Genomic DNA, 21570 nt, shown 5'->3' on the forward strand with positions numbered 1-21570 from the left:
TACATCTCATTATAGTCCTTCCAGTAGTTGTTGGGTCTCACTCTCACCAGTACAATGCAATGGCTTCTGGGTCTCACTCTCACCAGTACAATGCAATGGCTTCTGGGTCTCACTCTCACCAGTACAATGCAATGGCTTCTGGTATTAGAGAGAACCAAATACAGCAACCATTATGGCAAGGTGGGGCTAAATTTACTAACATGAGATAGCATAGCAAGAGCAGCTTATTACTATCCCTTTTAGATGAGAGAGCCCTTATAGATATAATAGAAAGCCAATGACTAAAGCTAAGGCAGCACTTGGACTGACAGTTTTAAAGTGCTCAGTTAAGTCTTGGCAGCACTTAAAGCAAACAGCATTTAATCTGTAGCCACACTGACAGCTTGTTAAATTCTTTATTACAGATCATTAATTAATCACATTGGCTCCCCCCACCAGCCCACAGTCACTATCCTCACAGACCAATCAGATGCTTGGAATTTGAGCTGACAGTAGCAATTAGTGAAAGTGGTGAATAAAGGTTATATTAGTGTACTGTTTAACTCCTGCCTTGCAGAGTGAAAATACCTCTTATTAACTCAGAATGCCCAGGAATATTGTAGCACTGATTAGAACCTGCAGCACTATACTCTGAAGAAGTTCTATCCTATATTGGAGTATTTAGGGTTGGACTGGGCCGCTGGACACAGGGAAAAAAAAGGTGGCCCCCACTGACCCAGACCCGAGCCCTGCCAGAAAGTATTGGCACTCTCCATGGCCTCCCTCCATTGTGGTGAAGTATAAGTTACAGGTAGAAGGGTGGTCACGCAGGCAGTGGGTTGTGGTTTTGCCCAGGACTGGGGCAGGTGGCGTGAAAGCCACCAAAACACCCCAGTTCAACATTAGTACTAAAATAGAGGCACAGGAAATACAGTGTAAAACAAGGAATTATGGAAGTACTCTGTGCCTGTATAGGTCTGTGTGTAGGAAGGGTAGGCACTGGGCAGCACGTTTGTGTGTAGGTGAGGCTGGTACTGATGCTGTTCCTGGGCACCTTGATTGACTGTGGTAAGTAAATGTTGGCAATGCTACTGCCTGTATTGTATATTCTTGAAGAGAAACTGGTACAGTTGCTATAAAGTGTATTAATGCTGTGGATATGTTCTTGTGTACCAGTACATGGAAGGGGAGGTGAGCATTGGGCATTTTTTTTCCTGGTAGCAAATAGACACAATTAGAAAGGGGGAGCTGGCACTTTGGGAATAGGGAATACTAATTAAGCAAGATTATATCATTATGGGAACCACTGTTCTTACCCACTTTCCCCCTTATCTCGATTTCGTGGGAATTGATGGGAGTCCCCTTTTACTCCCCTCCTCTTTCTCCTTCCCCTGGGAGTCCTCGCCCTTCCAACTCTTTCAACCCGTTTTTCTCCTTCTCCTTTCTCACTCTGCGAATCAGAGGATTCATCAATGAATGCCATATTTGCCCCCCACTCCAGCGCCTTTATCTCCATATCTTCCGTTTTCATGGGAGGACTGACTGGTGATGTCTGTTTAACAATTGGAGGAGATGGCGAAAGGATGTGAGGAGGGTCCTTGTCCTCTTCTTCCCTCTCCTCCTCCTCCTCCTCCTCCTGCTCTTCGTCTTCCCCTTCTACATCAACCTGCTCTTGTCCAGGTGCTCGCATGCCACCTTTTTGCGTCTTCAGGCGTTCCTGGAAGTTAAGGCTTAACCCACGGTGTGGCAGCTTCATATCTGCAGTCATACTTGCTGTCCAGTTGGCTGCATGAGCAGTCAGGCCGCCCATCTGTGAGAAGTGATTAGTGTCATATCAGCCTTTTTTGACACAAAATGTTTAAAAAATCAATACAGACAACATGAACAAACTTTAGTCTTAATTAAACCCTATGTAACATCAACATCGCTATTATAGTTTATATACAGTATTTAACAATAATATTGTGCATTGTTCAACCTAACATTTCTTTAAGCTGCAAACAAGACACACATGCTGTTATTTGCTGACAGAAATTCTCCTGCTCTAACTGGCTGATTCCAGCAACTTGCAATGAGCTACTCACACACAGCATGGTTGAGTTCAGTGGTGTAAATATAGAGAAATCAGACCTGCTTCTGCTTCCTCTATAGTCACATTGAAAATTCACATGCTTGCGTGCCTGCTCAGACAGATGCTTGCAAGCACCAGCATATACGCAAATGAACAGGAAGCCGGAGAGGTTAAAGTGTGCGCTGGGCTCCTGCCGAAGGTTCTTCTGTGGGGGGCCCGGCGCGCTGTTGTTATGCCGTTGAGTTGTCTGCGGTAGGAAAAAAATGTTAGGTTGAGCAAGCACACTCATAAACCATTATGTCTAAGATCTATAAGAAAACAAAACAAAAAAATAATAAAACCTATTAAAACCTACCGTCTGGTAACTTAAAGTTAAATAAAAGGTGAACTACCCCTTTAATCTGCCATTTACTGTCAAAGATGAATTTTAGAATTCAAGCTGCTCTCTGCCCTTCTCTGGAGCTGCAGCCTGCACTCATGCTTTGGCTTCCATTATTCTGGGCAAGCAGCGTGGCCTCTCTTCTGTTACTGTTAAAGAGAAAGTTTATCTGCATTGTGACACCCCAGGCTGTTGCCCCTAATCTGATGTGCCGCACTGTTTCAGTTGGTGGCATAAGTTTCATTATAAAACTGAAAACATGGGTGTTATTCATGCAGGCCTCACTTGCTCATCATAGTCAACACAACTACTGAAGTTTCCATTAGGTCTACTGCAATGTGCATACCGGTATATTATTGCTATACAGTTTTGCATTTCCTCTACTGAAAGAATTGTACCTGTAATATAAAATATTGTAAATAAATAATTTATAGGTTATAGGTTCTATCTAGAATAAATTTGCCATAATAGCGCTAATAATGAATTGCCAAAATGGCAATTTTTTTGTTTATTGAGCTTATTTGCTATATTAGGTTGCTATATTTTTCTGAGCGGAATATGTTAACATGTACAATTTGTATATAATTTGTATATAATATGTAATTATTGACAACTACAGACTCCACTATTAGTTTAGTTTTGATGTTTCAAAGGGGTACGGTCTGACTGTGATTAGCATGTCCTGGCTAAAAAAGGTGGAGAGGTCCTTCTATAGGATGCACCTCCACTGTATATATACTAACAGAATAGATAATAGGGTCCAGGGCCGGAACTAGGGGTAGGCAGAAGAGGCAGCTGCCTAGGGCGCAATTATTTAGGGGCGCCAGGCAGGAGCCTCTCCTGCCTACCCCTAGTGCTAATTTGTCATTGCCTCCGCCGCTTGTCATTAGCGGCAGAGGCAATGACCGATCTAACCGCCCCGCCCCCTGCCCCTCCTCCTGTGCATTGGTGCGCATGTGCCGTTCGAGGGGGCGGGGAGGTGGGCGGAGTTGGCTGACCGGGTTGCCTAGGGCGCCCGGTCGGCTAGGCCCACCCCTGATAGGGTCAGAGAATTGTACCGTGTTAGCCATAGAGCAAAACCAGAAAATATAGGGTAGGTGATACCTTTAACTGGTTAACTTAGATTAGAAAATGCAAGCTTTCGGCATGGTATAATGCAGCGACTTGAAGATAATTACATTTATACAAACTAACACAAGGTTATTAATCTGGCATGTGTAAGTATGCCTTATCTAGGATAGGAGTTAATGATTATGGGCAGGACAAGTCTGTATGTACCATATACAGTGAGGAACATAATCACATTGTATGATTTTTAAAGAATTGATTTGTATTGCACTGCTGCACATAAGTATTTATGTGCAGCAGTGCAATACAAATCTCCATAAAATGGAGAATCCTTTTCAAAATTGGCATGCTAACATTCAAATCCCTACATGGCCTAGGCCCCGGATACCTGAAGGACTTGTTGCAACTACGTCACACCTCCCACAATCTTAGATCAAATGGATCCAATAATCTGACCACCCCCAGAGTTCAACTGAAAACCTTTGGATCCAGAGCTTTCTGTCATGCTGCCCCTACCCTGTGGAATGCCTTGCCAAACGGGATCAAGACAGCTCCAACCCTGGACACGTTTAAATCAAAACTGAAAAGCCACCTGTTTAGCCTGGCATTTATGTCCACATAACTTTTCCTCTGCACACATAGATATGTACTGATTTGAGACAAGCTTATGCGCTTTGGGTCCCACGGGAGAAAATCGCTTTACAAATGTTTTGTTGTTGAAGTATTTGAACACCTGGCAATCAGCAAGCATTCTGGATTTCAAAGACCTATTACTCTGCCTTTAAATAGTCCACTTATTAATCTAAATTAGTAGCACTTGTCTGAGCTCTTTAAAGACACCTGTCCAACCCACAGTCAGTCAGACTCCAACTTCTACCATGAGCAAGACCAAAGAGCTGTCAAAAGACACCAGAGACAAAATTGTGGATTTCGACAAGGCAGGAAAGGGCTACGGGGCAATTGCCAAGCAGCTTGGTGAAAATAGATCAACTGTTGGAGCAATTGTTAGAAAATGGAAGAGGCTAAAGACGACTGTCAGTCTCCCTAGGAGTGCAAGATCTCACCTCGTGGGGTATCACTGATGATAAGAAAGGTGAGGAATCAGCCCAGAACTACAAGGGAGGAGCTGGTCAATGACATGAAAAGAGCTGGGACCACAGTTTCAAAGGTCACTGTCGGTAGAACACTATGCCGTCATGGTTTCAAATCATGCATTGCACGGAAGGTTCCCCTGCTCAAGTCATCACATGTCCAGGCCCATCTGAAGTTATCCAATAACCATCTGGATGATCCAGAGGAGGCATGGGAGAAATTCATGTGGTCAGATGAGACCAAAGTAAAACTTTTTGGTCTAAACTTCACACAACGTGTTTGAAGGAAAAATTAGGATGAGTTGCATCCCAAGGACACCATCCCTACTGTGAAGCATGGGGCTGGTGACATCATGCTTTGGGGGTGCTTTTCTGCGAAGGGGACAGGACGACTGCAGTGTATTAAGGAGAGGATGAATGGGGTCATGTATTGTGAGCTTTTGAGCAACAACCTCCTTCCCTCCGTCAGAGCATTGAAGATGGGTCATGGCTGGGTCTTCAAACATGACAATGACCCAAAGCACACAGCCAGGATAACCAAGGAGTGGCTCCGTAAGCATATCAAGGTTCTGTAGGGGCCTAGCCAGTCTCCAGACCTAAATCCAATAGAAAATCTTTGGAGGGAGCTGAAACTCCGTGTTGCTCAGCAACAGCCCCTAAACCTGGCAGATCTAGAGGAGATCTGTGTGGAGGAGTAGGCCAAAATCCCTGTTGCAGTGTGTGCAAACCTGGTCAAGAACTACAGGAAACATTTGACCTCTGCAATTGCAAACAAAGGCTTCTGTACCAAATATTAACACTGACTTTCTCAGGCGTTCAAATACTTATGTGCAGCAGAGCAATACAAATACATTCTTTAAAAATCAAACAATGTGATTTCCTGAAATTTTTTTTAAATGCGGTCTCTCACAGTGGGAATGCACCTACAATGTGAATTTCAGACCCCCCCCATGATTTCTAAGTGGGAGAACTTGCAAAATCGCAGGGTGTTTAAATACTTATGTTCCTCACTGTAGGCACCTGCTTTAGAGTGGCAACCTATATTTAAAATACAAAAATCATTAAAAAAAATAAATCAGCCTGCTGCAGGATACTTGCTTCTAAATCAGATGGCAGAAAAGGTGGGAGGGGTGCAACAGCTAGGAGTACCCCCTCCTGCCCCTACCCATCCCCTAACTTGCACATCATTGAGACAAACAAGGGAGCAAGGAAGGACATAGGGTGCAACAGGACCTGGTACTTACTGCTCTATGGCAGGGTGTATAGACAGGGCTGGCTTCCATGTACCAATGCAGGACTCTGCACCTTGTGCCATATTTTTTTATACAGAGCGAAGTGCACAGTGCAGCCAGACCCTGGACAGAAGTGCTCATTCAATGGAGCATGCTTTTGCACCATTTAGTGCTCTTGTGCTTCTGTCTGGGGTCATAGTAAATGACCTCCCATGTGTCTAGACTGGCTGGCCTGATACCCATGGTCAGGCGGGTATTCTACAGCCATTCCCTTCTGTGCATTGGGGTATAAGGTAATAGAAATTATGGACTTGGTTACCCTCCCACTGCCCAGAATATTTATCGACAGAAACGTTACCTCAGCCCTTGTCTTCCTGGTCAGGACTCTCAGCCAGTTTCCAATCATAGTTAGGATGGAAGCAAAGTAAGCAAGGCCAAGTAAAATCCAAAACCAGACCACAGGCTTGTACCAAGTGTGCTCATGTCCTGCACCATCTCCTGCAATATAGAGTAAGTGTATGTCAGTCTACTACAAGCAATATCAGTAGTGAATTAGCAACAATTTTGCGAAAAATATAACAAGAAAAATTCCTTTGATCTCTTTACCTCCTCATCACTATGTCTCTAATTGTTGATGCCATTTAGCACCTCTGTTAATGAGCCCTACTATATTTTAATCTGTTGGAAGTGGAATCTAAAGGTGGCAATACAAGGCCAGATTTTATTTGCTGAATGGCTCCTTAAGCCCAAGTCAGCAGCTTATCTGTTCATGTATGGGGCACTCCAATGGGCCTACCCAACAGATATCAATTGGACAGGTTTAAAAACCTCATCAGGTCAATGATTGCATTGGCTCATTGATGAGGTCCTCACTCCAATGGCCTGTATTTCCATTGTTGGCTCTAGGGCCAAACAATCAGATCAATCCACTATCGCCTCAAGGTAGGCATATTGAGAAAACTGCTCCTTTGGCAAATCCTTCAATGTGTGACCAGCTTAAGGCTTGGTTTAGAAGGAGACAAAGAGATAACTGTGTAACGCAGTAGCAATGTAATAGTTACTTTGCTTAATAGTTAGTTTTCACAACTGACAATTATATCAGCAGCTTTTCTGCCTTGTTAGCACTGGCGGTAGCCTTTGTCCCATGAGCTCTGATGGTAGAACTACTGCAGTGAGGGAGAATGATTAATAGGAGTTGCCAATCATTTCTCACAATGTAGAATAATATGAAGAGCCAAGAGCCTTGTCTGCTGGGGATGGGGTGGTATCTTGTTATAGTGGGGTGGGGTGGTAGGCTACTGCATACTGAGAGTGGTTAGATGATGGCTAGAAAGTTTCTAGAGGTGGATGTAGAAAGTGTATTTTAAATGAGCACACATGCTTGCTTCATACAATTGTCTTCTCCTCACTCAAAGGAAGAGTAAATTGTACAATGAAATGAAGTACCTGCCACATAATCCCCAAAGCCAGTGGTGGTCAGAGTGATCACCACAAAGTATATCGACTCCAGGAGGGTCCAATTCTCAATCTTTTGAAAGATAAACATGGGAATGAGAACAAAGAGAAGGCAGCCAATGAGAATGAAGAGCAGAGCAGAGATGACCCGCACTATAGTGGCTGACACGTGCCATTTCTGGGGAAGAAACGGAAAAAAACAGATAAATACCAAATTACATCAATGTAATACTTGGCTAAGTTGGTAATAAGAGCTTGAAACAGTAAATTATGGAATGTCCTAGGTGGAAAACCAATCAGCACATAACTAGAATTACAAGGGCTGGGCACTCCTGTGCTATACATTAAATAGCATCTTGTGGATTCTGCCCAAATATGGCAACTTAAATTATTTACATGTAGCAAAATCAGGTTCAATACTGCAGAATAGTGCACATCTTAATGTGCCATTAGCAATTGTATCCGGCGCAGCTTCCATGATGGACGCAAGGATGTTATATTGAAGTTGAATTATGGGTAAAAATTATGCATAGTGGGTAAAAAAAAAAATGTTTACACGGATATTCGCACTTTGCACACTGCGGCTTGTTAAGTAAATGTACCCTAGAATGTTCAGACATGTTTTGCCCAAGTGTAAGCCCCAATATATTATTTTTTTTTTTTGGGTCTGTATGTACAAAAAAGTAAATTATAAGACAGTTTTTGGGTGAAGGACCCAATTTAAACTAAAGAAAACATCTACATTACTATTGTCAGACAGAAGATGGCACTGCATACCTATACCATTGCAAAATATAGACCCAGAGTGCTTTGGATCCATTTGCGGTTGAGATGCTGAGAGACAGGCATGACATATAATTGTGTCTATATATTATGCAGTTACCCACAAGGCATGCATTTTTTGGAAATTGCACCACACCTAAGTTATATTCTGTGTCTACTTGTTTATTTAGCATATGATTCTGCTAAAGAAACATTACATGTGCCAAAGGGCAAAATCTCTTATAAACCACAATGGACACAATCTATCTAAGGATTCTGGGAGATGTTGTTCAATTCCAATTCCTACTACGGGAAAATCCTTCCACTTACAATCTGACTCCTCTGATTTTATTTCTCTCTGATGAACTGTCTCTCCTCATTGCCCTCTTTGATATTATGTAATGACACAGACAATGGTCATTGCCGTCCAGCAAGCGGCAAGCACTATAACATGCAATTTGGGGTTCACATTTTATAACTATTGCATGTTGGTGCAACTACACATAGGTGCAACCTGCTAAGGGAAACCTGAAATTACCGGCAGGTCAATGTTGGTGTTCATTTCAGCTCCCATGTGTGCATGATAGGGACAGTAACACTCTAGGTTCAATTATAAACATAGCTCTATATGCAAAGTGCAATGTTCACACATAAATCACTTTATTTCACCAACAATGGGGTGTGTTTTTAATCAAAATTTCATTGTTGTGGGAAGCCACATTATAGTGAGCCCTGCAACTTGTGTGCGATTCATCAATACGGACAATAATGACCCTTTGGTGAAATGCACTCAAATTACAACACGTTTGTGTGCAATTGATGTTGCTTCTAGCATGGGTTGTCAATAACAGCATCAGCGTCCCATTCAATATGCTTCATTGCTTTTGCAGATGCAACTCACAAAAGAAATCCTGGAATTTATCATTTCAGGGTCCCTTTGCTTCCATCCAGGCAATTGTACAAAGTTCAAAAAGTAGGCTAAACAGGCGTGTTAGTGCTGGGTGAAAGCTACATTAGTAAATAGTGTCAAAGCCAGTGGTATAACTAGAGAGGAGACAGACCTTGTGGGACAGGGGAACCCAGACAGCAGCGTATATTTAGTTATTTTTTTATAGTTTCGGAATTATTCGACCTCCACTTCAGCTTTCAATTTAAGGTCACTGACCCCAAATGCCAAGAAACTATTACGCTGTGATCTTATAATTTTATTGTTATTGTTACTTATTATTACTTATATTTCTATTCAGACCTTTTCCTATTCATATTCAAGTCTCTCATTTAAACCACTGCCTGGTTGCTAAGGTGAAGAAGACCCTAGAAACCAGATAGATGCAGTATTCCAAATACTGGAAAGCTAATATAGCTAAATAGCTGAAAAAAATTGTGTAAAAATAACATTGTCTACATCATACTAACAGTTGATTTAAAGGTCAACAACCCCTTTAATATGGCTTCCAATATCAGGTTAGTCCTGCAGCACAGATTAGCTCAAGGCATTATTTGTTGACAGCCGGGTCATTCTATACTGTATATGCATTGCCCCCCCAGTGCAGTTAAGGCTTGTTACTGAACATAACCTCCCATTCTCTTAGTACCTTGCTGATGCTATGTGATACATGGGGAAAAGGCTTTTTCACTCCTATCCCTTGGAGATTTACAAAGAGATGCATTATCTCACCCAGCTCGTAGACCCCCTTAATTCTGCTGACTGAATGTATATGGGTGGGAAGGAGGCTTTCTTTTGCACCTACTCCTTGGAGGCTCATAAAGAGATGCATTAACCCGCCCCTGCTCATAGACAGAGAGCTCACTTATTGATTTCCTGACCTAAATTTAATTTTTTGTGCTTTTAAAATTAGATTTTGAACTGAGTGTTGGGGTGTGTTCAGCCGGGAAATCCAAGTGCGGGGGGTGCAAATTGAGAACAAAAAGTCTGTAAGTACCATACTTTATATCTAGGGGAATAGAGAAGTACTGCTTGGCAGGTTGTTCACCTACAAATGCGTAGGTGGGGCAATAGTGTAGCAGACCCAGCGGGGCCCTAACCCATGAGAAGTATCATTATGTGTTTCCTAAAAAATGTCTTCTTGAATATTTGATAGGCCCTAAAAGGATTTTACTTTTGGGAACAGTAACTTCTACCTCCACCACTGGATGAGTATGTGACTATGCACTGTTAGTTGTATTAAGCAGAAAAAATATAAGTAATATATATCTTTCTCCTATAGAAAGAATATTGTGAGATCTGCATGTAGGTTTATTTCAATGATTCAAAGGAAATGTAAACCCTCCAAACAAATGAATGTGAATTAGCTCAAAGAGTTCTTTAAAGTGAGTAGTTTACCTTTAAGGTAACTTTTAGTATGTTTCAGAATTGCCAATTCTTAGCAACTTATCATAATCATTCATTTTCGACCTTCATTTTTTATTTGCTATAGTTTTTTAGTTACTTGCCTTCTCCTGACGCTTTCCAGCTTTCAAACAAGGGTCACTGACCCCGGCAGCCAAAAAACTATTGCTCTGTGAGGCTACAAATTTACTGTTATTGGTTTTATCCATTATCTTTCTATTCATGCCTCTCTTATTCGTATTCCAGTCTCTTATTTACACCAGTGTCTGGTTGCTAGGGTAATATGGACCCTAGCATCCAAAATAGCTGCTGAAATTTCAAACTGGAGAGCTGCTGAACAAAAAGGTCAGTAATTCAAAAACCACAAATAAAAAATGAACACTAGTTGCAAATTTTCACTCTCAATATCATACCACAGGTTGCTAAAAAATGAATTTTCACAAGACGTTTCTTTTTTCAGGTAGCAGACTGTAGGTGGCACTGTTTTGAATTCATTATACTTGCAGTTTAAAAACTGCTATTATCTTGAAAACTAAAAAAAAATGTATGCAGGCCTTTTTGCAAAGTTGAAAACATTTAAAATCCAGTCTCCACAGATCCTGGTTGCAAAATTTCCCCTTAGAACCTTGCACTCCCCCAAAGACTCCTTCGGCCCCTAGGTATTAACATATTCTAACTTTCTGCAAGGCTGCCAGTTCACATGTATCTCATGTGCGGCACATAAAGTTCTATTCACACAGCAAGCATGCTTTACTTATTCCAAGCCACACCTCCATTTATAGCCTGATTGGCTCCAATGCAGTGGCACAACTAAATGTTATTGGGCACCAAAGCAAATTCAATTTAGGGCCCCAAAACTTTGGTATGTTGACCTATTCTACCAAGCTATAATGAAATTGCTCATTAATTAGGGCCTTACTGGGCCCCCTACAATTTTGGAACCCCCCTGCAACTGCAAGGTCTGTTTCCACTGTAGTTATGCCCCTGCTTCATTGCAACTCATTTGGGCAACCCACATCTGAGCTAAAATAGCAGAACTGTCTCCCTATGATGTTAAGTTCATTTTGTCGCAAAATGGCTCTGGCTGTGCCTACCCCCTAGCCAAAAGGTGGTGCGTCAGTTACAGCAGAGGAGGTGACAAAAAAGTTTTCTCGGTATGCACCACTGCCCAAGGGTGTTTGAGACAGTAAGAACAGAAGGTGGGAGTGATGAATGCATGCAGTAGATCCTTTACCTGAATTGGGCCGTGATTTTTTCAGTTTTTATGGGGGTTTTTTTTTTGTTTAATTTAGCTTTTTGTCCAGTTAAGTATTTCAGTAGCTATCTGGTTGCTAGCTTCTTGTTTACCCTAGAGACCAGGCAGTGGTTTGAAGGCGAGGTTGGATGATAAAAAAGAGAGGGCCTGCAGAGGTAGATAAGTAATAATAAGTAACAATAACAATAATACTGTACCCTTACAGAGCAATAGTTTTGGCTGCTGGGGTCAGTGACCCTTTAGCTGAAAAGCTGGAAAAGAGACAGAAGAGGAAGGCAAATGTTTCAAAAACGATAAAAAAATAAATAATAAAACCAGTTGAAAAGTTAGTAGGACATTCTAAAACATACTAGAGGCTAACATAAAGGTGAACACCCCTTTAATTCCAAACTTTATTCTAGTACCTGTAGTGCCATACACATATTTTAAAGAGAGGTTCACCTACAAATTATCCTTCAGTTTCAGACAGTGATACAATGCTATTAGTAAAAGATTTGCAATTGGTCTTCCTTTTTTAATCTTTTTCTGGTTATTGATCGATTTGTCTTCTCCCTATCTCCAGCCTGAGTTAACACCAGAAACAAGAATGTATAATAATACTGAGGCTCAATTACTTGTTTGCCCATTCATACCCTCTTCCATTCATTCTTAAGTCTGCCATACAAACTACTGTTAGGTAGGTAGGACATAGCAACCACAGTTAAAATTTCACACTATAGAGTTGCAGAACAGAAAAAATATTCTATTCAAAAGCCACAAAATAAAGAAAACCAGCAGTGAAAATTCACAGATTTATACTTTATATATTATACTAGGGGGAATGGTCCGTGAATTCAAATGTTCCATTAACCTTTTGGCAGGGGCACATCTAGATCTTCTGGGACAGAGATCCCCAAGGTTCTTATTTTGTCTGATGGTTAAACTCTTACTGGATATTGCAGCTCTGGGATTTCACATGCCCACTGATGTGAGACAGTATAACAGGCCTGGTTAGAAAAGTATTTGCTGCATTAACTGTTCCTAAAGCAAGGAGAGTTGCAATGGGGTATTTGGGGTCTAAGTACTAAACAATGAGGGAATGCCCTATATAGAATCAAATAGGTATCAATAATGAGAAACCAAATATACCCAAATGTCAGTGCCACTTCTCTTTTGACGCAAAGTAAAAACCTTATCTTAGATGGTACTTTATCGGTATAATCGGCAAATAAATGCAGGCCCAGAAACAGCCGCGTGTAGCATTCACCTTAATATCTATCAAAATTGAGGAGAAAATTACCTTTCAACATTTGATTAAAGTTGCAAGATACACAAGCTAGGCCAGCAGGTAATTATCACTTGATCTTGTAAATACATAAGGCAGTAGTTACCAAACTGTATGGCCAGTTAGGGTAAGAATTGGGTAGAGTGACGGAATTTGTACTCTTAGGTACCCCTGAAAGCTCATCTAAAAATTTAGTTAGGGCAAGATTTAGGGTATTTATGTACCAGATATTCTAGCTGGGTGACTGATACACTATAAGGTTATCAGATTTCCAAAGTGAAATCCAAGGACTGGAAAGGGCTGTGACACACACACCACACTACACAAAATGTGTATTTGCCATGCCCATTTTTTGGCCATACACCCACTCAACATCACAGCCACATATTTTAATTATAATATATTTCACTAGAAAAACTCTTTTAGAAATATTCCTTTCTTCTGCAACAGAAAAGCTGGTGCAGGAAGTTTGGAGCCCATGGGAGGAGGGAAAGGGGTCAGGTGACAGAAAATGACTCCTTCCTTCCTCCTGTCCTGGAATCAGGCCCGGATTTGTGGCGAGGCTACAAAGGCCCCGGCCTAGGGCACACAAATTTAGGGGCGGCATGCCGCCCAAGCCAACCTGAAATTTTTCTCACATACGGAAAAATCGGGGCCTTGGGACACCCCAACAGCAAATTCGGCGCTGCCTAGAATAACAATTGCCTTGGGGCCAAAGGGACAGCTTTCAGAAGTGGGGATGTCCATGGTCAATTTTCCATGGGGACAGGGAATCTGATACAGGACCAGTCCCCCTGAAACGGGGACTGATGGTAACCTTATGATATTTTTTCGTTATCTGTAACCATTTCATGAGTTAAGAAGGTTCTAGGCCAATGGAAAAATTTGAAAAGGTTTGACAGCTACTGCCTTAAGGAATTAGCTTAAACCCAGAGGAAGTACCTCCCTTTGATAACCCACAGAGCAGAAATCACAATCTACATGGAGACATTTGTTGAACAATTTACAAAAAATAACTAACTGCACAACCTAGTGGAATTTTTATGTTATGGACCCAAAGCTGTCGTTGGTTTAGAATAGGCAGTTTTAAAAGAGGATTGTATGAAATTTTAAAATAAGCCACGTATGGATATAAGTCTCAACACAGAGCCATAATCACTGGGCACAATCTTTGGTTCTTTTACTCAGCTTTGTCTCTGCAGTTAATTGATTTGACATATTTTGTGAATATATTCTAATTACCCAGTAGAGCTTGTGTAAGCTGTGATTTATGGCATTGTCTGGCAGAGACTTCCTTTTGTATTTTGGTTTTTAGCATAGGCAGAATAGAGGTTCTAGAGACCCTAGTATCATTTTATCCAAATTATTAGACTCACTTTAGAAAACTCATTTTGAAAGTAGTTTGCCAATCTTAAAACTTCTTAAGTCTTAAATTTATCCTAACTGTTGTATAGCCCATTTTTTACTGGTTTGTCTGAACATTGGGAAAATACAGATTCTAGGGGATTTAACCTCTATTTCTGTAAACATTATTTGTTTATTTTTATTTGTTTTTTTAATGTAAATCTTTAGGGATGTACTGAATCCATCATTTTGGCCAAATACAGAATCCTCTCCAAAATATTTGGAATACTGAACCCTAAAACCTGAATTTGGTGCATTCCTAAAAATTCTTACATTGGTTTCAAGGGAAAAGGTTGCAATCAGAACAACCAGAATGCAGAGCTTTATTTTAGAAACACAAAAGAATATTCTCTTTAGACCCTGAATTCCTAATACAAAACCTTGAGTCAGGAGCCAGCCAGGCAGCAGGCAATTACTTATAATTATAAGAAAAAATTGTAAAGCATCCTTGAGAATTAGTTTTTAATCTTTCCTTGTCTGCCAATTTGCGTTGCTATCATGTCTGCAGCCAAATGGACCTAAAACACACAATGGCTGTTGGACAACAGGCTCTTTGGATCTTTCTTACTGTAAGCAGAACAGGTACGTGACATGGAAAGAATACCAGAACTCATTTAAAAGAAGCAATTCACAATATAATACAGTTTTAGTCCTGGCATAGTGTTTTTTTTACACCACACAACAGAATTAACTTACCCCATAGCCAGTAGTTTCGCATTGTGGCAGTCAGCATTGGGCCAAGCTGGCTGGGAACCCTAGGCAACCCAGCCGGCCACGAACTAGTGCACTCAGCCACACTGAAGAGAGATAACGGGGCTGGTGAGGGGGACAAGGGCCCAGGCTAGGGGTAGGTAGAAGGGGTAGGTGCCTGCCCCCCCACCACCATTGCACCCTAGGCACGTGCCTCTTCTACCTACCCCTAGTTCCAGCCCTGCTGGCAATGGCTGGCTGGCACAGTCACACTCACATAGTGTACAGCCCAACCCTACATCATTCACCATGCAGATAGCACACTGTTCCTAGTGTCCATGCAGCACTGCTGCAAGGCATCCCATTGTCACTGTAACAACCACTACAACCAGTTTGCTGCACACCTGCAAAAGGAACTAAAGGACCATTAGTATCATTCATAACCTTTTGGTTTTAGCAATGTAACTAGATATTACTGAACCCAAACTTTGGAGATATGAAAAAAAATTTGGAGAAACGAAAATTGTCCCACGAAAAAATGCTCATCCGCACAACATTTTTAATAGCATGCTGAAAATAGTGCTGCAGATCACATACCAACTCCCAATGCAACACATAAATCAGAGATAAGTTAACAACTCCAGTTCTACTGCTTTTATTAGTCCCACCACTTATGATATATGAGGTACCTTCAGGATTTGCTCCTCTCCCACGAGTTAACTGCAGGCCCAGACTGGCAATCTGTGGATTCTGGCAAATGCCAGAGGGGCTGCTGTAAGGTGCCATAGACAGTCGCTATTTATTGGGCCTGTGGGGGGCTGTTTGGGCCTCTGTGTAACTAAAATGCCAGGGCCTATTTTGAAACTGGTTAACTCTCTTTATTAACAACAGTCCCTTTTAAAAGGAGCTTAACATCAGATAACCTTTACTAACAGTATATTTTCCAATACAGTACTTTACTACATAAAGAAAAAATATATTAATGGCACAGTATATAATGTAAGCAGGTTGCATTTTCTTTTTTTCTTTATCACATTTTATGTTGCCTGAATCCTGAGTCAGGCAATTAGGATAAGCTTAGATAGCAAATGAGACTTATGTGGGTCAGACATGAGTCCTGATGCTGTATATACAATTAGACTTGCCGCTTGGATATATGTGCAAACAGGCTTCACACATAAGATAAGGAGATTTATCAACGTTTGAGTTTGATTTTTTTTCACGATTCGAGTTTTTTTTATGAAAATTATATTGTGTCTGGTATCTATTAAGTGCAAAAAACTTGAATGTAAAAATTTGCCATCTAAAAGTTTGCGATTTTCTATAAAGGTCACTGGGAGTCAAGCCATATTTCCAAACTCAAATTTTGTGATAAGTTTGTTAACTTGAATAATTCGAGTTATTCTGGATTTTTTTTTTTAATGAGTTTTCCTTATTAATAAACAAGCGAACATTCCATATACAAGTTTATTCAGTTTAGAAAAACAAACTCGATTTCAAGCTCGAACATTGATAAATAAGCTCAATAGAGTACAGCAAACAGACCAAAATGCAATATGCCAAATTCCATTTTATGACGTAGTGGGAAGTATACATAACCATGTCAGGATATCACTCAGCATGGCTACTCTTTATGATTTGCATCCAAAGATCTTTTTCCCCCAACCGCTCAGCAAAAGACAGTCTATTGCTAAGTTTGGAGATGGTCGGTACATGTGGCACCCCTCCCAAAATTAGCAGTGATCATGTAGAGCAGGGATCCCCAACCTTTCTTACTCGTGAGCCACAGTCAAATGTAAAAAGACTTGGAGAGCAACACAAGCACCATAAAAGTACATGGAGATGCCAAATAAGGGCTAAGATTGGCTATTAGGCAGCCTCTATGCACACTATCAGCTTACAGGGGGCTTTATTTGGTAGTAAATCTTGTTTTTATTCAACCAAAACTTGCCCCCAAGTCAGAAATTCAAAAATAACTACCTGGTTTGGGGGCACTGAGAGCAACATCCAAGGGGTTGGGGAGCAAAATGTTGCTAACGAGCCACTGGTTGGGGATCACTGATGTAGAGGATCTCCCTGCTTCACTTGCCTTGGGGTGCTTGTTTAATCCTCGTATCAGATACTCCATATTAGTGACATGATGCAGTAAGCCCATGCTCCTCAAGATAATGTCATATTTGTTTTGAGCCCCAATATTAGCCAAGCAGTGAAGTCTGCACTTTCAGTGGTTCCCTGCATAGCATGCATGCTGCAGGAATTTAAAAAGTATTTTGAAGAGCTCTTTAATTAAAAGAGCTGAATCATTACGCTTGAGACCTAAAGCACAGTTTAAGTCCAGAAACAGTGCCATCTTTAATTAATTCAAAAGCACCTTGCCAAACACACTCAGCTTTCTCTGTAAAGTCATAGTTGGCTCAGATATTAACTGTATTTTCAAGAGGGTGTCGTTGAAATAATTTCATCATAGGTACAACTTATAACATGTTTTACAGACATACAAACACAACTGGCAAACAAGTGTACAGAAGCTACAACTGTAGCAAACAGGCCCCCAAGGAGCAATGGGGCAATTAAGAACGAACTTACCAAGAACAACATTTCCACTTTCCCGATTCCTTTACGTAAGGAAGATCCCAAATGATCTCCTACACCAGCTAACAGTATTCCAAAGAGTGGGATCCCAACCAGCGCATAGAAAATACAAAAGATCTGACCTCCATCTGTCTTAGGGGCATTGTTACCATATCCTACGGAAAAGTTGAAGGAAAAAGGGGAGTGCAGAGGCAAAAATTGAAAAACAGAGGGATGAATTAAGAAAAGATCAGAGAGAAAAAATAGTCAGGAAATGGTTTGAGTTGGGAGTTGAGTTGGGTAGTTGGGAATTGAAAGCAGTAGGGGTAAGGAAATGAGTTAATGAGAGGAAGAGGAATAGAGGAGACATAAATATGAAACATTGTAAAAACCCAGGGATAAAATGCTTGATATGGTGCCTAAAATATAATTTTGTATTTTAAACCCATAAAATAAAAAATTAAATCCCTAATTCCAAACACAATGACAGTGGTATTTAAGCAGTATGATTAGCCTATAATCTAGTGTTTTGCAAAGATACCAAATTTAGTAGTAGATAGTGGTTAAATTCAAATTTGGTGCCGAGTGGCTATAACAATAGGTGTGATGCTGGCATGGACAAGTCCCTGGATTCCCCATCCCATAAACACAACATATGACTATTACCGATGGTGGTGATGATGGTGCCTGCAAAGAAGAAGCAGCTCCCGATGTCCCAGCGTGTGGTAACATTGGTGGCATTTGCTGAAGGATCAACTCCAGAACCAATAGCTTCTTTCACCTGCTGCAGAGCCAGAGGTTCACTTAACCCCTCTCCTGCCTCAAAGTGCCATTACAACCCCTCTCCATGCCAGCTCCTTCACAGCATTGCAGGATTTATGGCCTTTCCAAGCCATGCAGAGCATCACATAATTCCTTTTCTTAAAGGGCCATGCACAGAATCCCCTAACAAGCACTTTATTTAACCAGCTAGAATGGGGTATATTTACTAAGGAGACTCTGTATTGAACATCACCCATCTGGAGAAGACTACTATGTAATCCCCATAACTGTTATTCTTTATCTGTGTCCTAAGTATTTTAGTGAATAGTTTGTCACCGGGGCATTCCTTAAGTGCCATGGGCTGCATGTCCATATTATACTATGACACAATATCTGGGGACCTGGGTACTGATGGAGCTCCTTCTCCAGTGTAATAAGTACTGAGCCCAGATCATGAGCACAACAACTACATGAGTTAAAATTGGATTTAGAAGAATGTTTAGCACAAAGACTACAATGCCTGTTGAGTCAACTTGGACTATGCCCCCTTAGTAAATGACCCCTATTTTGCAGAGCATGCCTTTTCCATTTAAAGTCAGAGCCATGCAGACCCTAACTTTAACCCTCTGTTGTCAGAGCCCTGCAGAGCTTCACTTGACCTATAATACTATCAGTGTATTGATATCCCTCTCTTGTGAGAACCTGGCGGTCCATCATTTAATGCCACTGATGAATGCAGCAAAGAGCATTTTCGATCAATCTGATACCACAGCCATGCCTAACTTGCCTTAACCACTGGCTTTCAGAGCACTGCAGAACCTGTGATGTTAATGAATCCTAAAACAATTTCTCGTCAGAACCTAACAGTACACTGCCTGCCTAATGCCTTTCCAACCATAGACTTGCAAACTATAGCTTAATCCAATGTTAGGAAGTTGTGTACACTGCTAGTCATTATTTGCCAGAAACCTGAGCAGACCTAGATTAAAAAAAACACACCTAATACTACAGCTCTGCAGAGCATCATAATGGTGGCTCATTTAAAAACACAATGGGCAAATTTGCACCTAGGATGTGACCCATAGCAACCAATCAGTGTTTACATTTTCCAGCCAGCTGTAGGTATATAAATGAAAGCAGACTTCTCATTGTTTGCCTGGGTCACTGCCCAGGTGCAAATTTGGCCATTGTTTATAAATGACCCAGCATGTGACTTCTCCCTTTCCAATATAGCATTGCTTAGCCCCTTACAGTGGCAGCAGAGCTTTGCACAAGACCTGTACTCACCTCTATGAACTCATCCAGGCGGTCTTCTTGAAGGCAGATGTGCTCATCTAGGAAGGCCCTACGGTGCTCATTCAGCTGGCTCTGCTTTAGTGCCTCAAATGGCTGCTCCAGCATTTGGAACACTACAGCCCCTGTCACTAAATAGCCAAGCACAACCCCAAAGAGTGCTAGCACGGTCTTCTTCTTCATGACGCTTCTTTTATTATCTTCTGAATCTGTTGACTCCTCTACCTCAACTTGGTCTCCCAGCAAAATGGAGTCCTGTGAGCTGTAGGACAGAGGGTAGAAGATGCCCCCTGGTAGGGGACCTAATGGTGTATGGCAGGACACTACAGGGAAAAAGATTGAGAAGACAAATCATGAAGCGATTTCTTTAGATAAACTGAAATATATCTGTGTAGGTCAATTTTAAAAGCCTGGGATAGGGCCAGGAATAATACTTTTTGAAGGGTGCACAAAATTCATCTCTGAAACATAGAGAAAGATGGCACCTTTGTTGTAAATAATTTTTCACATATCATAGTAACTGGTTACTGTATTAAACTGGTAATCACAAAACTCTGTCTGTTAAGGCCACGATAGGATACACGTTTCACTGGCATTGCTCAGATACCACCTTGTAAAGCAGGGGTTAACCATCCCCAACCAATTCATTATTTTCATTTTATATCAGCTATTTTAAAAAATACAGGGACATAAAAGAGTCCACCCCTTCAAGCTGGGTTTGATGAATATTGATTTTTTGCTACTTACAGGCACAATAAAAATGGCCGCAATTAGAATAAAAGTTATTTAATCACAGTTTGCTGTACTATACAGACACTGTAGGTTAAAGTTGAAACTTAATTAAAAGGTGTAAACATCCTATGCCCATCTCTCTATACTTAAAGGGATTCTGTCACAGTAAAACTTGCTTTTTACAAAACACATCAGTTAATAGAGCTTTTCCAACAGAATCCTGCATTGAAATAACATTTTCAAAAGAGTAAACAGATTTTTTTATATTTAATTTTGATATTTGACATGGTGCTAGAAGTTCTTATTTTCCCAGTGCGCTTAGCCATGTGACTTGTACTCTGATAAACTTCACTCACTCTTTACTGCTGAGCGGCAAGTTGGAGTGATATCACCCCCCTCCCAGCAGCCAATCAGCAGAACAATGGGAAGGGAGCAAGATAACAGCCCCCTGACACCTACATTGCAAAAAATGCTCCCATTCCAAGTCTGGGTCAGTAAAGTCATGACTCCTCCATTTACACTGAGTAGGAGAAACAATAGCTTATCTGAAAGCAGTTCTATTGTGTAGCGCTGGCTCCTTCTCAAACCTCAGACAGGCACAATGTACTGAGATGGCGCCTACACACCAATATTGCAACTTAAAAAAAATACATTTATCAGTTCAAGGATAACATTTTCAACAGTAGCAAATTATTTGCCATGTGGACAATCTAAAATAGTAATAAAAACTATACCATAAAAGTCATGGCAGAATACCTTTAATATAATATATCTAGAGATATTTTCTGCTATTTAACCATAAACACAAATATATACTGGAAAAAACAACTAGTCAGTAGTAAAATAACACAAGAGTTACTGGAAGTTACTTAGGGTGTCATTTCAAACTTATATCACTGTTCTTTATATCTATGAAAGAATAGTATGAAGTATAGTGATAAAGTTTATAGCTTATAACCTGCAATAGATAAGACGGTATTGGTACATTATTTACAACTGGATTACTATATTAAAATCTAGATAGAACACATGAATGAATTGCATATGTACACACACACATAAATATATATATACACACACGAGTATTACCAAAATACAATACAAATATGCATTGCAAGGTATATAGGTTGCATAAAAATATCAATGAGAAATGTATACATAGTACAGTATATTGAAAAGCTACACAGCATGCAAGTACACTATATATCTAGG

The 21570-nt window shown here is 40.7% G+C and overlaps 1 protein-coding gene across 1 annotated transcript; it reads right to left on the reverse strand.

The window, feature by feature from the left end:
• Positions 1-381: 381 nt before the first annotated feature.
• Positions 382-20926, reverse strand: kcnk4 (potassium channel, two pore domain subfamily K, member 4). The gene is made up of 6 exons (XM_002940229.4): positions 19621-20926; positions 18238-18355; positions 17587-17747; positions 7267-7453; positions 6179-6318; positions 382-1789 (listed from the first exon to the last, which is right to left on the reverse strand). The coding sequence occupies exons 1-6, from the start codon at positions 19807-19809 to the stop codon at positions 1292-1294; spliced, it is 1293 nt and encodes a 430-aa protein (XP_002940275.1). The 5' UTR covers positions 19810-20926; the 3' UTR covers positions 382-1291.
• Between the last annotated feature and the right edge of the window lie 644 nt (positions 20927-21570).

This window comes from Xenopus tropicalis, chromosome 4, assembly GCF_000004195.4.
Source record: "Xenopus tropicalis strain Nigerian chromosome 4, UCB_Xtro_10.0, whole genome shotgun sequence".
NCBI classification, from domain to species: domain Eukaryota; kingdom Metazoa; phylum Chordata; class Amphibia; order Anura; family Pipidae; genus Xenopus; species Xenopus tropicalis.